The 16,010-nt window shown below is 45.5% G+C and overlaps 1 protein-coding gene across 2 annotated transcripts in view; it reads left to right on the top strand.

Moving 5' to 3' along the window:
• Nucleotides 1-12,398: 12,398 nt before the first annotated feature.
• NKTR (natural killer cell triggering receptor) overlaps nucleotides 12,399-16,010 on the top strand; it is a 36,156-nt gene continuing 32,544 nt past the window's right edge. For both annotated transcript variants that reach the window (XM_053947562.1, XM_053947554.1), the window contains exon 1: nucleotides 12,399-12,469. In XM_053947562.1, coding sequence (XP_053803537.1) covers nucleotides 12,412-12,469 — 58 coding nt within the window. In that variant the 5' untranslated portion in view covers nucleotides 12,399-12,411. The remainder of the gene's footprint in view (nucleotides 12,470-16,010) is intronic.

Here is a 16,010-nt window from a genome sequence, read left to right as displayed (position 1 = left end):
TCCAGCAGATGCCAGACAAATGCACAGCATGGAGGCAGGTCCAGGAAGCCAGGAGCAGGTCAGGATCAGCAAGGCACAAGGCAGGGCACAGAGAGACCTCAGCATCCCTCAGGCAAGGGAATGAGCTTCAGTGCAGCTCCTGAAACACAGGAAAGAGACCCCAAGCAGGTCCCTCCACACACTCAGAGCTCAGCAGAAGGACCCAAGGCCATGGCTGAACCTTGTCAGAGCTGTCTCCAGCACAGGCAGCCACAATCCCAGGGAAGAGAGGAGGCTGTAGAGCTCAGTGGTGCATGCAAGGCTCTGATGAGGTCTCCTCTCTCCCTGTACATCCTCTTGTCACGCTGCATTAACATTTAAGGCCAGACACAGGCCAGGAGCCTCTCCAGCCGACTGGATCTGTGAGGGAGCTGTTTGCAGCTTTGTGCTCCCTAAAACAGAGCCTCCCTCTCTCTGTTCCCTTTCCCCCTGTAATTCACAGCACCTTCGGGCTTTAAAAATTGTCAACTGCTTCATACTGGAGAGCTTTGGTGTTTCTTGGGAACTAACAGGTCATTCAGAATAAATGTTATGACAGCTCTTCCATCACTGCTGCTCTTCCTCCTCCTCAGGAGGTGCTGTGGCAGCTGAAAGCACTGACAGGACATGGTTTAAAAGCTCAGCCATTTTTCTGCCCCACAAATAAGCTAATTGACAGTATCTCTACCTGTAAATAAAGGTCAGGGTTCATCCTCTGATCTGAGAGCAGGGCTCCTGTTGATGCAGCTAAACTGTGCTCCTGATCTCCCCCCAGGACAGGCTGGCTCCTTCCTTCTGCTGGTCCATGGCTCTCTCAGAGCCTGAGTCAGTCAGGAGATGCCAACAGCATCCCAAAGCAATGCCACCATCTGCACAGTACAGCCACAGACAAGTGTCCACACCAGTGTCTGACCTTCTTCACTGGTTTGTAGGTGTCCATGTAGTCCCTGGGGTGGATATGTAATTAATTCTTTAGGAATAAAAGAATTAAAGTAAGATTTGATCCTAAAAACAGACTCATTTTCTCCTCTGATTCCCAACTCAAAAAGGGAGAGTTTCAATGTACCTGCCATCCACAAGTTGCTGACTTTTACTTCCCCCTCTTACACGACAAGTTATAGACTATGTGGAGAAATACTTGTGGAAAAATCCAATCCCAAGTGATGTCAGACAGGACAATCCCCTCATCCCTTTTAGCTCTCAGTATCTGAGGACTTGGGTCACAAGGCTGATCCTTCTGCCTTTTCCAGCTTTGTTTTTTTTTTTTTTTTTGCCTGACCTGTGTCACTGACCAGCCTGGCTGGGCTGGGGGTCCAGCTTTTCCCTCAGTGCCAGCATGTAGGAATGCATCACTTCAGAGAGGCAGCACCGACCTTGCTTTGCAGCATCTCCTGTCCCCTGTGGCACTGTCAGACACCAGATAAAGAGCCTCTGTGCTTGATGAGTGCTCTTGCTTTCTCCGAGCCAGAAGGAATTCTTCAATTTCACAGCCTGAGTTTCCTTCGTTAACCCTTCCCCACCTGCTCTCAGGGTATTTTTATTCTTCCCAGTCTCCAAGAAGATTCAGACTGCAGGTTATGTTTGACTGATTAGCAGTAGGCAAATATGCAGTTTTATAATGTTCAAAGAACCTTTTTTTTCCCCCCTGGGGATTCTTAGAATTAGTGATTTAGAGTAACAACATCATCCACCACACAAACACACCCTGCTGGAGCACCTTCATGCTGAATACACAGCACTGGAGAGTTGAACATTTTAAAAAAAGCTTATCAAAAGTGGCCAGGGATAATTAGAGGGGGAATTGAGGTCTGGAAGCAGCACCCAGGAGCACCAGAGCTCACAGCCCCTCTAAAATGCTGCTGCTTAATGAATCCTGATGACAGGAGGAACTGTGGCACTTGCAGTGAGTGACACTACTGAAATAGCACACCCTGCTCATCCCAAGAGAGAGGAACAGTGGAATTACTGCTCCCTCCACCCCTGCTTCATGTCCCTGTCCACAGGGATGCAACCTTTGAGATGTCTCATGGATTCACAGAATCATTTCGATTGGAAAAGATCTCTAAGATCGTCAAGTCCTACCATTAACCAGCAAACCATGTCCCCAAGTGCCACATCCACCCATTTTTTGAGCACTTTCAGGGAAGTATTTTACTACAATATGTAAAATATGAGGTTTTAAGGTTCAAAATTCTGGGATAATGAAACCAAGGAAAATCCTTTCCACAGCGAGGTACTTTGTAGGTATCATAACAGGGGATTAGAACAAAAATATGAATCCCTGCAAACATTTTTTTTTTTTTTAAAGCATCCCAGCTGTCTTTGCTTTAAAATTCTTAGAGGCTTTAATTCGGGTTTATGATCCCTTGGGGTTGGACTCGGGGGATGAGCATCTGGAGGTGATATATCCAGAGAAACTGCGCCATGGCAGGGACATCTTCCCAGGCTGCTCCAAGCCCCGTCCAACCCGACCTTGGACACTCCCAGGGGTGGAGCAGCCACAGCTTCCATGGACAACCTGTGCCAGGGCCAGAAACTTTCCCATCTTGCTGTCACATCCTTTAAGACCTCATTGCAGCCTGATCTAGAGCTGCTTCCTGAGCAATCTCTGGCAGTCTGCAGCACAAATATTTGGTGGGTATTAAGCAGGGAAGGATGTAGAAAATGACAATGTGCTCGCGTTTGCACAAATCCCAGAAGTCAGGGAGGCAGGCTCAGCCTTACAGGTGGTTTCACTGTTGTTTTCTCAGTTTTCCTCCCAAGAGCCCACATTTCACTGCTCTCAGCAAATGATGCCTTTGCTCACAAATATTGTTTCTCCCAGAAACCTCCCTTCTAGGACAAAGCTTATCCAACCGTGGCACTACAGCATTCCAGTTACATTTAATCCAAATTAACTTGTCTCAGTTTTCACACATCAGGTACCACCAGTGCTGGTAACAGCCCATAAAACTGCAAGGGAGACACCAAAGCAACGGGAAAATTATTCAGAAAGTCTGCTCCATTAGGGAGAGAACAAACCAAAAGAAAATCACCGGCCTCAGGAACAGAAAATGAGCTGTGTCCCTCAAACATGATGTTTGCTGGGAATAATGTGGCATATTCATGCTGACTTTTGCAAATGCTGCAATTACTGTCTGGCTGCCCTAAATAGTCCCATTTATCTCCAGAGACTTTCTCTGCTCTGTGTGATTTTTCACGGCTCTTCCTCGGAGCTGTCTGCTCCCCGGCAGAGTTGTTTACATGCTCGTTATTTTTATGGTTTTCTTCTTCGTTTCCCTGTAAGTAGAACAGCAAATAAAAGGTGTAGAGAGGGTGTGAGTGAGTTCCTGCCAGGGGTCAGTGGCAGCTCAGTCAGGCCAAGCAGCAGAAGGTGGTTCTGACAGCGGGTTCATCCTACAATTGTTTGAGACAAGTCAATGGCTGAGGTTGACTTTAGAGAAGGAAAATGATTGATGTGGTGCTCTGGCAGGAAAACAGGAGAAAAATTAAGGCAGAGACACAGTTTTACTTCAAGAAATGAATTGTTTTCACCTCAGAATTAACAGACACATTACTCCCATTTATAGCACCAGGAGAGTTTGATTCAGCCACACCTTACTTGTCAGTGCCAGCAGGGATGCAGGAGAAAACGTGGCCATGGAGATTTGATTAAATACCCTTTAAGGAAGTTTTCCAATTATTTTCCTTGGCTCATATGTTCTAGCTAGACCCAGGTGCATCCAGTGTTTGGGTCAGAAATTATACTCAAAACCTTTTTCTATTCTGTGGGTTTCAGTTTGGTCAGCTCTGCAGATGTTGGTCAGCAGCACTGAAGTGGCCAGCACTTTACAGAATGTGGGAGAAAGACTTTCTAGTGTAGCCAGGATCTAACAGCCTAGGCAGAAAGAGTCACAGAATGGAATCACAGAACTGTTTAGGTTGCTAAGGTCTTCTGAAATCAAAATTAACCATTAACACTGCCAAGGCCACCACTAAACCATGTCTCTAAGTGCTACATCTACACATCTTTTAAATCCTTCCAGGAATGGTGACTGTCCTACTTCCAATGCCTGACCACCCTTCAAATGAAGAAATCTTCCCTAATATCCAATCTAAACTTGCCCTGGTGCAACTTGAGGCCATTTCCTCTCCTTCTGTCACCGTTCCCTGGGAGAAGTCATCAAACTCCAACTGGCTGCACCCTCCCATCAGGGAATTGTAGAGATCAAAAGCACCTCTGAGCCTCCTTTTCTCTGGAACCCCCAGTTCCATGGGGTTTACATACAAACCTATGTGGGGGTTTACATACAAACCTATGTGTAGGTTTACAGCTGTTTCTTGCCTCAGAATCTGAGGCTGAATCTGTGCAGCCACTCTTGTATTGATCCTGATTTATGTTCAAAGACATTGTGTGATTTTACCACTCCTTCATTTACCCACATCCATTAACACTTCCACATCTGACTGTCTAGTTAGATACCAACTGGCAGTAACAGCTTCATGGCTGGATTTTCCCTCATTCTGTTCCTTAATTCACCATTAAAGCTTCATTATTATTGTGATGGTAAAAGGCTTAGTTATTCATTATTACTGTCCCAAAGGCCAGGCAGATCCCTTGGACAAACACTAGGCAGATTTGAGCACCAGGATTAAATCTAACAGGGTGATGCAGAATGTAAGAGAAATTATTTCCCTGATCCATAATCCTCCATCAGAAAAGCAACATTTATTTGTCTTTGACTGACAACACATGATTTGATCAGGACATCCAAGCTGCAGGTACAGGATACTTCACCTACATGACACCTGCAAAAGATGATCTTGGCCATGTGGTTTCTCACACAGCCAATCCTAATTTCTCGCGCTGGGAGGGAAGTTTTGGCATGCACTGGAAGTAAGTAGGCTGGAGTTTGGCTGCTTCCTGATTCACATTTTATTTACATGTTTGAATTCAGGTTTTACTTTAGGCTCCTGTTTTACCATAAGGCAAACCCTTGCTATGCAGAGGCATAAATAAGATTTTCACTACATCATGCCAGAGTTTTATATATCTCTGTCCACCAAGATATCTTTTACTATCAAATTAAGTGAGGCACTGAACTCCCAGCACAGATATTTTGCTGCTGCTGCAGGAAAGAGAAATTGTCATTCCCAAACAGATCGATGCAGTTTCCTGTCTCTGACAGTGGCCAGTGCTGAATGTTTCAGAAGACAATATAAATCCTTCCCTTCTTCCAACCTGCTCTATCCATAAGTGCACATACTGCACTTAATTGTTCAATCTGGAAATATAATATCTTCATAACCTTAGCTGATTGTAATTGCATAGAGCTTTATTTATATCAACATCAATATTCATCTGGATGGGTTTTACCAGCACTGCTACCAGGAGGCACTGAGTGTTTTATTACTGCTGTTCTCTAAAGGCACTGTGCCAGTCCAGGACTTCTGGCAATCCTTCATTCCCCCGATAGAAACCGCCCCCTTCTTTGCCAGAATTCCCTGCAGGAATCCATCCTGCCTGTGCCCACAAGCCAGAATTTCACAGGGTCATAGAACCACAGAATTATTTGGGAAGGAAGGGACCTGAAAGATCATCATCTTCCAAACCCCCTGCCATGGGCAGGGACACCTCCCACTATCCCAGGCTGCTCCAAGCCCTGTCCATCCTGGCCTTGGACACTTACAGGGATCCAGGGGCAGGCACAGCTTCTCTGGGCACCCTGTGCCAGGGCCTCACCACCCTCACAGGGAAGAATTTCTTCCCAATATCCCACCTAACCCTGCCCTCTCTCAGTTTGAAGCCATTCCCCCTATTGCTGTCACTCCAGGCGTGACAAATTCCTTCTCCAGCTCTCCTGGAGCCCCTTTAGGGACTGAAAGGGGCTCTGAGGTGTCCCCAGACTTTTCTCTTCTCCAGGTGAACACCCCCAGCTCTCTCAGCCTGGCTCCAGAGAAGAAGTGTTCCAGCCCTTGGAGCATCTCCATGGCCTCCTCTGGACCAGCTTTAGCAGATCCATGTCTGTCTTGCACTGAGGACTCCAGAGCTGGACAGGGCACCCCCACGTGGGGTCTCATGAAGACAGAGTAGAGGGGCAGAATCACCTCCCTTGACCTGCTGACCTGAATTTTTCTGTGCCCCCATCTGTTACCAGGTTTCTCTGTTCATTCCTCAGGTTCAAGAGCAGGGAGCTGTTCCCTTTTGCCTACTCAGATCCTCTGTGAATTCCCCAGCTCGCTGCAGCTGTGGCTCTGCCAACTGCTCGGCTTTTCCTTCCTGGCACTGCTCTTGCTGTTATTATCACTCTGCTCTGGAGCCTCAGCTGCAGATTCACTGATTTAACACCAGAACAAAGCACTGTATCAATTAGTTTGACCTCCCAGCTCACAGGGGCCAGTACATTTCACCCAGTTCCCTTCGCGCTGTGCCTTGAATTGTTTATTTTTAAAGCCCTGGCAGCTGTATGGATTTATCCGTCCCCGACATGGCTTTGTGTGGAGTCAGCGTGGTTTCCATATGATCGAATGGTTCAGGACCAGCAGTGCATACAAATGGAGCTGCACTTGTTCCGGAGCCAATTTGGGTCTCGGAGCGATGCAGAGCTCAGCTGGTTCTGCTTGGAGCCAGCTCCAGCCTCTCTGTGCTACATGTCACACCCCTGGAGCAGGAAGTTTGGGACAGCAGTGACAAGGTGTCCCACCAGCACTCCGTGAAGTCACCTCTGGCTCAGCACAGCAAAGTGATGAATCTCTGCCGCTCTGCAGAGCTGCTTTAATGGTCCCCAGCACAGGCAGGGCCCCGAATCTCTGCCTATATTTGCATCTCAGCTAATTAACAATCCCTCCTGCGAGCCACGGCGCTGGCACTGGGCTGCAGAAGCTGTCTGAGCTAAAGCTAACAAGCTCTGAAGCACCTGAGCTGACTCAGATTCAAGCGCTTCAAGCTGCATAACAGAGTGTTCTCAGATGGTGCTGGGTGAGAATATCGAGCTGGATTTACACGTCTCTAATAATGCAAAGGCAAAAAGGTAAATTAAGGGGAAAAAATAAAAGGAAAAATCTAGGGGAGAGGAATCATCGTGCCATGTTCCCCTCAAAAAGGTATTAATTAAATATTAGTTCCAATCGGAGTGATCCTGGGGATATTGCAGCATCTTACAGGGTTGTGTGGTTGCCTCCAGCAGTACACATGAATTTTCTTTTCCTACTTGCTCAGTACCATTTTTTATTTCTAATCTCTGCCTTGGTGTCACTTCTGAACAAGAGCAGGCTTTTAGGCAAAATTGCCTTATCCCTTTTCCCGACAGCAGACCGATAGAGGTTGTCAAAGTCCCTACCAAAAGCTCTCTGTTGTCACCCACTCCGAGAGCTCAGGATTCAATACGAGAGACAAGAGGTGCAGGGAGACAGATGGGATATGGCAAGAACACAGTAGCACAAACAGTCTAATTTTATTGGAAAGGGTAAAAACTCCCTTGTGCTGCTGTTCTGCAGCGTGTCCCACTTACTGGCTTTCCACGTAAGACTCCACATGCAGAACCAGACATGGCATCGTTAACCTCCCAAATTCACTGGTTAATTATACGCTGTAGAAACGAACCTCTTGTTTTTGACCTAGTTTGAGTGTTACTGAGTGGGTAAATCGTGTCTGATATGAGGGAATACATTTCTGCCTTTGCATAAAGAATAGTTTTGAGTGCTAGCAAGACATCAGGGTGGGAATTTTTTTCATAATTCTGAATTATAACACCCTGAAGTAAATGAAAAAAAAAATATCACTTTGGGGTTGGGATCAGGCCAAGTGTGATCTTGAGACATTCCCAAGACACCGACCCACACATCAGGCATTTATTAGTTAAGGAGATATAAAAGCATCAACCCCTTTATCTACACACAGTAGAATATTTTAAAAATGGAGATATTTTTGTAAAATTATTTGGGGAGAACTCATACTAATGCAGGCAGGGGAGCAAATAAGCATGTTGGCAGACAGGAAGGTTGTGGAGGTAGAGATCACCCTGCAGCAGCTTGGATGAAATGTGGGTTTCAAGGCCTGAAGAAGCCACAAGCACAGGAATATTCCCTGCCCCATTAAGCAATTCACACATAATGGATTAATGACTTGCTGATATTTCTATCACGCTGGGGCAGTCATTAACAAATTCTGTTTACTGCCTGGATAGCAGATGGGGCCACCCCACTAGTGCCAGGGATGGAAACACTCCTAAAGCTCCAGGGCAGGATGGGGGGATGCTCAGTAATCCTTCAGGAAGTGTGTAAGTGGTTCAGGTATTAAGTGGGTTCACAGGAAATCCCAGGGCAAAGGGAAGCCTGAGTGAAGAGAACCACAGGCAGCGTTGGGATGTCTGAGGTTACAGATAGCCCTGTACCCTGTCCAAGTGTGTCCCCACATCAGTGCTCCTTCCCAGAAAAAGTCCTGGGATAAAGGTTTTGCTTGAGATGTGCTATTTCCTCCCCTTTAGCTCTCCATACTCAAATGCTGACCTGGGGATTTTTTAATGAAGCCCCTTTTTGCTGTTTCCATTTGTTCAACAGATAAACTGCCTACCAGCCTTTCACTTTTAATTTTATGTGTGCTCAGCACTGAGGCCTGGCGTAATTAAAGCCCCTTTTAAATTATTCTGGATTGCAATATTTACTTTTTGTAACAAATACCAAAGAAATGGCTTTGCATGACTGACTGACTGAAGGAAACACTCCAGGTGCTCGTCTGTTCTTCAGTAACAAGTTCTTTAAAATTTAAATGTAGAATTTTCCGGCTCTTTTTTTATCTTTCAATGCTCAAAACCTCAGTGACCCCCGTGAACAGCTCTGAGACAGTTCTTCTCCTGGTGTCAACTCTTTGTATCCCTCCTGGAGCAAAATCTGCATGGAGCAGTGAAGAGTGAGATTTTGAACAAGCAGCCGTGAATTTGTCTCACCAAAGTATTCTGAGCACCAGCCCCTGAACCCAAATGTCCCAGATAATGAAAAGCTTTGTTGGAAATTCCTTCTCCTCCTTGAGTACCAAACTAGGTAGGAAAATACTCAGCACCAAGGAGTAGAGCAGAGGTTTTTCAGGCACTAGGCCCTCTACCAACAACTCATTGCTCAGAAAAAAAAACTCGTTTCCCATTGCAGTCTCAGGTTCCAGGCATGGGATTTGCAAAAAAAAAGATAAGGAAAAGCCTCAACAAATACCTAAACAAAAGCTGCTTAGTTCAAGCTTTCATGGCCACATGGAGACTCATAGTCATTAAGGCAATCAAAGACTGTTTGGAAATTAAAGTCTGTGCCCCATTCGAGCAGTTTTACCCCAAAGTGACCGCAGGCTCTGTAGCTTTGCAGCCTCCTACTTTTCAACCTCGCAGACCAAGAGGGCTCTGTCTCAGGAAAGAATGCAGCTTCCAGCCAAGATTTGTCAACGTGCATTCTTAGGCATGAATTGTACCACCAAGAAATCTCAAAAGGTAGGATAAAGTTGGATCTGCGGATCTCAGTGTGCACAGAACTTCTGTCTTGGACTGGAAAATAACCAGGAAAATTCTAGCCTATAAAAGGAGAGTGTTTCACAAACTTATGGCTTATCAAAAATGAGAATGACACAGAAGCAATTATTCATAACCGTGCTGAGTGTGATGCCCCTCACACAGCCTGCACCCAGAGCCACTGCCATCAAAGGGGACTTTGTCACTGCTTTCAATGGACACAGGATGTGACCAGAGCAGCATCTGCAGCAGCTCCCAGAGAGGAGCACGAGGGAAAAAGAAAATCTTCATTTGTAACTCAGTGTTTCATCTTTCAAAAGATCGGCTTCAGATGTGCTTCGGAAACTCTTCTTTTGGGTATCTCTTTCTTCCACCAAGCTGCATATTTATCAGCTCCAGTCCTAGACATGATCTTAGGAGCTTATCTCCCAAGCGATCAGAACTTCTTTCCAATTTGGTTTTTTATTAAAATAATCAGGGCTTGAAATCAACTTCTTCTTTTTTTTTTATTGCTCACAATCTTTGCTATTTTCATCATGAGCAAGCAGCACATTTTCATGCCTTTTTTGAGACTTTCTGCTTATTTATTTGCTCATCTGCCTCTAGCAAGTTCATTTATGAGGACAGAAAAGCAAGAAACTGCAGGTGAAAGGGAATCAATAATCTATTTGAAGATTAAGGAAATCAGGGAGATGTGGCTTCAAATTTTAATTCTGGCAAGGAATTCCTGCAGACTTCCTGCAAATCAACCTCTCAGTAGCTTTGTTTCTCAGCTCCCATGGAAAAGTGAGGCAAATAACACCCTTCTACTTTATAAGAGCATTTCACAGTCAAATAATTGAGGACCAGACTTGCTCCTTTTTTTTTTTTTTTTTTTTTTTTCACATTTTTTGACAGCTTACCCTGCAAACCAGCGTGACAACTCCAGTGACAGGATTCCTGAGGGACCACTTGCACAATCATATATTATTAGACCTAATAAAGAATGACAGAATCTGGCTGTTAAAACTTCAAGAGATCCGCAAACACTATCGTGACAGCAACCATTAAACTGTAGATAAATTACACCTAGAACAATCCCACTTTGCTGCATTCCCAAATGCTAAAACATCCTGTGATTTCAGCACTGCTACTTTATTCTCAGCAGGTGTTTTTTGTTTTTTTTTTTTGTTTTTTGTTTTTTTTTTTTTTTCATCTAAAACCTCTGAATTTCTCCTCAGACAAGGACATAATTGCAGATACTGCTGCCAGGTAAAATTACCGCAGAGTTCTGGTTTGTACAACTTTTGGGAAACATTGGAAATAATTTGCTTTCTGAGTGCTGAGGACTAAGTGTCCTTCCTGCTTAGAAAGAAACAAAACTTCTTTCTGGAATTACTACAGGTACTGTTACAAGAGTATTCATATAAATTAAATTAATAAACCAAAGTGTTTTAATCTTCTGGATATCCTTGGTGTGAAGCAACTTTGCCTGAAGGATGCATTAGGCTGAGGATTTACTGATTTAATTCTCCTTCCTAAACAGTTTGATGCTTCAATTTCTTGTTGCCATTTCCGCACTCCAGCACGGTCCAACATCTGCAAGGCAAAATAAATAACCTCTGGCCTGCTGCAATCATTAAAATGTATTTGGTTTAAATTTTTTTGAGTTTTTAAGACTGAGACTGAGCAGGAGGCAGGATGATCCCGGGTTGGCAGCAGCCACGTTCTCATCCTGAGGGGGAATCAGGAATATCATTGCAGCAAACATTTTCCATCCATAATCTTCTGAGGGCTTATTTATACTCGCAAAAATCTTTTTCTTTCATGGAGAGTTGTCTTAGACACGTGGGGTGAAAGAACTTGGGGGGTCTCGCAGCACAGGCATAAGGGTGAGGGGTCAGGGCAGCGAGATACCCCCACCATGGCAGTTAAGTCTGTAAAGGTTATTTATTCTGTTATTAATTCACTGTATTTATTCCGCAAAGGTTATTTATGATGCTATTTATTCTCGTTATGTATTCTGTAAAGCCTTCCTTCCTCCTCCCCGAGCCGCGTTCAAAGAGGTGGGCAAGCAAATTCCCACTCCCGTTTGTAGAGAGAGGAAAACACCGGAGGGAATCGAGCCGCTATTTCCAGGATTCAAACTCACAGCCCACCACTTATAGGCAATTACACTTCCCATTGGGGGAAAGCACGAGTTAAGAGTTGGGTTTTTTAGTTTTTTTAACATTCATCGTTTTAAACGCGGCAACGAGGAAGCTCGGTCACGCCATGTCTAGCAGGGAGCGGAGCCCCCTTCCCCTCATGGCGCCACTCCCTTTCCCGCCCACCGCGGCAAAACATGTGTTAAGAGCCGGATTTATTTTTCACACTATAATTATTATTATTATTAATATTTAAACATTCCTCATTTCAAACGCGGCACGGGGGAGGCCGCCCACGCCGTCCCTCACGGCACCGCCCCCGCGGGCCCCTCACGCAGAGGGCGGGAAAGCGCGGCGGGCAGGGCGGGCAGGGGGCGTGGCCTGGCGCGGCCATTGAGGCCGGGCGGGTAATGGCGGCGGGGGGCGGCGGCGCCGCCTGGCGGCGGGGCGGGGCGGCAGCGGGGGCCGCGGGGGCCGCGCCGTGAGGGGACAAAGCGCCGGAGCCGCCAGGTAAAACCCCCGGGGGAAGGGAGCGATGGGGCGGGCTGGGAAGCGGCTGGAAGGAGGAGGAGGGGGGGGGGGGTGGGCCGTGCTGACGGCGCCGAGCCCGGCTGCGTGTTCGCGGCAGGAACCGCTTCCCCTCCGAGCGAGTTTCCCCCGCCGCCGGGGTCGGGGCTGAGGCGGAGCCGCCCCGCTGTAATTGAACCCCTGGGTGAGGAGGGAGGGACGGACGGAGGGAGGGACCGCGGGGGCTCCTTCTCTGCTTTGTGTCCAGGTGGCGAGGCCGAGGGGCGGCCATGGGGGTGCAGGACCGGCCCCAGTGCTTCTTCGAGATAGAGATCAACAGGGAGCCAGGTAAGGCTGTGTTTGGGGCTTTTAAATCACGTTTTTGCTTGCATAATGGGCCCAAGCCGCTGGCAGCGAGTTTGGCCATTGATGCGTTATTTCTGAGTTACTTTTTAATAACTTCGGATGTTTTCTGGGGTTCTGGGTGCTCCTCATTCCCCCTTGAGATCGATTTTTGTTTCCACACGTGGATATAAAGGTTCGGCAGGGTTGATGAACGCTGTTCTGAAGGTAAAAAGCCGTCCGGTGATGTATTCTACCGTTTCTATTATATCTTTGTTATAGCACTTCTGTAAACTGTGGAAAATCGGGGCAGGCTGTGAGGAGACTGGATATTTACTCCTATAAGTATTTTTAATGATACAGTAATTAAAACTGGGAAGGAACTTAGGAGGTCATCTGGGCTAAATCTTTCCTTGTCCTGCTCAAAATGCATCTTCTGAATGTTAAGGAAGAACTGGGCATTCAACCATAGAAGCACAGAACACCTCACCAGCTGGCCTGTTAAAAAAACCCCAGTAATTAAAATAAATCCATCTTTTAACTCATATTGTCCCTATACAAGTGTAATGCCCAGAAGCTGTAGGCTGTGAGTTTTAATGCTGAACAGCAGCTTGGTCCCCTCTTGTGTTTTCCCCCTTCTCTGTAAAGATGGGAGTGGAGATTTTTCTCACCCGTCTCTTTGAACAAGCATTTATCAATGCATATTAGTTGTCTCACACATACTCCGTGCTTTATCTTGCTGCCACTTGTCTCTAGAAAAATGAATGTATGTGATGGCTTCATTAGGCTTTCACTTTCATTTTCTGCTCCAATGTTTCTCTGAAAACCTTTGAATTAAGAGCTTATATCTCAGAGATTCCAAATTTCAGCCTTGTTCAGATGCAACTGAAACCCTTCTTAGCGTTTTGTTTTCACCGCAGGTTCAGAAGAGAGGCTCTGTTCGAACTTCAGAGACCTGATAGAGCATATCTATAAATCTGTTGTTGTTGTAACTCCTCTCTGAGTTATTTTGGTTGGCACTGTGGTTTCTGAATACTTCCAGTGAGGAGATAAGTGATGATGTAAATGGAGTTTTAACATGTTCCGTTGCTTTAATTTCAGGTGAAATTTGCTATGGAATGAGACAACTAGAGCTGTTTCAGGTTGGGTGGGTTTCCACTTAGGAATGGTAGTTTGATGGGATTGATTTAGAGCAAAGACATTTCATTGTCCATCTCATTTGCTGTTAATCTTTTTAGGTTTAGTGTGGGTTTGTTTTTTTTTCTTTTTTTGTTGTTCTGACTCCACCTGAAGGATCTCTCCCTGCACTGTTTTTTCTGCTCTCCCAGCACAGGTTGCTGCTCCCATTTCATAATCTCTCCTCCTGCCTCGTCCCCTCCTCAGCCTTGAGCTGTGCACCTCGAGTGAAAGTGGATTACCTTGTTTTCCCCCAAACCTCCTTGGGTTTGGTGACTGATAGAGCTGTCAGGGAGGAATTGCAGCGTTGGTGTTCTTGGTGGTGCAGAGCTTGGGTTACCTGGAGCAGACCCAGGGCTTTGGCTCTGTTTGTGGCTGTCTGCATTTATTTTCTCTTGGAAGTAACAGGAATCTCCCAGCTGCACATCAAACTTGGAGCTCTGCTGGTTTCATTACACCTGACTCATGGCTTGGATTTTTGCAGGAAAAATGCCAGTTTGTAAAATTGGTGTTGGGACTTGTGTGCTGTCTGGTCATGCTGCTTTATTCTGGTGCCTGTTTATTAATTCACCATGCAGCTCTGTCTCGGGATTTAAGGATATATTTAAAAAGCTTTAACATTGCTCTCTTAGCTCTAAGATGACCTTCAAAAGCTGAATCAAGTGGTAAATCAGTGCTTCCAGATGACACCAAGCACTAACTCTGAGAGATGTGCTCTCCTGCTGGCATTAGTGAGGTATTCATTTTAACTTCTAAGCTGCCAGCAGATTTCCAAACGAACATTTTGCTTATTTTGATTTCAATAAATAAGCTGATATGCTTATTACATTTTAGGAGAAGTGGGGAGCAGAACAACCCTGCATTTTGTTGCTAGCCAAGAAAAAAGGCCTTGCCCATATCTTGTGTGCACTGAAAAGCTGAACCAACATCTCCACAAAATGCAGAGAGAAGGGGATGTGCCTCTTGCAGCACTGGAAGCATCTTTCTGCCTGCAGAACACAAAACTGTCTCCTTTTTCACACCGTAGCTTGCTGTGAGTCCAAAAACATTCCCCCCACGCAGCTGCCAAATCTTGGCTCTGCCCTTCCAGGCTTTGCTTGCCCAGGGTGTGCCAGGATACCTGTAGCAATTAAAAGTCAGGTCAGTTTTACTCTAATAAGATCCCTTGGAATGTGCAGGAGTGAATCTCTGTTTTGGCTGTGCTTCCAGAAGCTTTATTACAGCTTTTGTGTCTATATTTTATTATAGCTATAGAATCTTGGAATAAAACTCAGTGCCAGCTTGTACTTGCCTCTTGCACTGGGGCAAACTTTGTTGGCTTGGTGTTTTTTAGAGCTAAATTTAGTCTGCTTTTAAATAAGTTGCCTGTTAAGCATTTTTTTTTTTAATGAATGCAGGTTGTGGCTCATAATTTTTAAAGGGCAAACGGAAAACAAATCAGGAAGAATCATTTATTTCGATACTGGCACAAACAGTGCTTCTCCCTTCTTTTGGGCCCCCCACCAGTGAATTTGGGCACATTGAGTGTGCACACAGGATTAAACTGCTTACAGTATTCCAAAGAATTTTGGGATGGCAGCAGATGCCTATTTAAATAATTCTGTCTTTACTCTGTGAGGCAGAATGTGTGTGAAGCTGCAGCCTTTCAGGTACCGTGGTAATTGGAACAGATGTCCCACTAGGATGTCACCGATGCAGTCGGCTGCTCTAGCAGCTCCTGTGGCCATCCAAGGTCTTTTTTCCCACATCTCACCCCACTCCCTGACTGGTTTCATCCATCATGAAGTTTGGTAAATTTACTCAGTTTTGCTTTGTTTCATTCTTATTCATAGAATAATTTATCAATTAATCAATTTTTTTTCTCCTGTTTTCTATTACTGTTTGACCCCTGGCTCATTGATTTGTTCCACTTGAGTTTCTTTCATTCCTGGGATGTGTCCCTTCCCATAACAGTCAGTCTCTTTCTAGTCACTTGAGCCTGAAGCTTGGTGTATTTTGGGATTTCAGCTGTTATGAATTCATGTGAAAGGAGCACCTTTGCAAGAGTCATTCTCTTGTGCCTCCAGTAATAGACCCAGTGACGCCTTGTGGGGTTTTTGTTACCTTTCCTAAAGACAGAAGCTGTTGTCAGCTGGTTCCACATTAACTTTTAGTCTTTAGAAGGGAAAAAGTTGGTATTGGCAGAAAATAGAACCCAGAACTTTGTCTGTCCATGATCCCATGGGCAACCACTGTGCGTGGGACAGCAGGAGCCAAGGGAGGTCCCATATGGAGAAAACCCTTCTCAGGGGTGGTAAGATGGAGATTTGAAAGGAATTGATTCAATAAAAAATTTATTCAGAATAATCACGTGGAATTGTTGTCAGTGCAG

This window comes from Vidua chalybeata, chromosome 1 (genome assembly GCF_026979565.1).
Source record: "Vidua chalybeata isolate OUT-0048 chromosome 1, bVidCha1 merged haplotype, whole genome shotgun sequence".
NCBI classification, from domain to species: Eukaryota; Metazoa; Chordata; class Aves; order Passeriformes; family Viduidae; genus Vidua; species Vidua chalybeata.
This window is presented reverse-complemented; position numbering and strand designations above follow the sequence as displayed.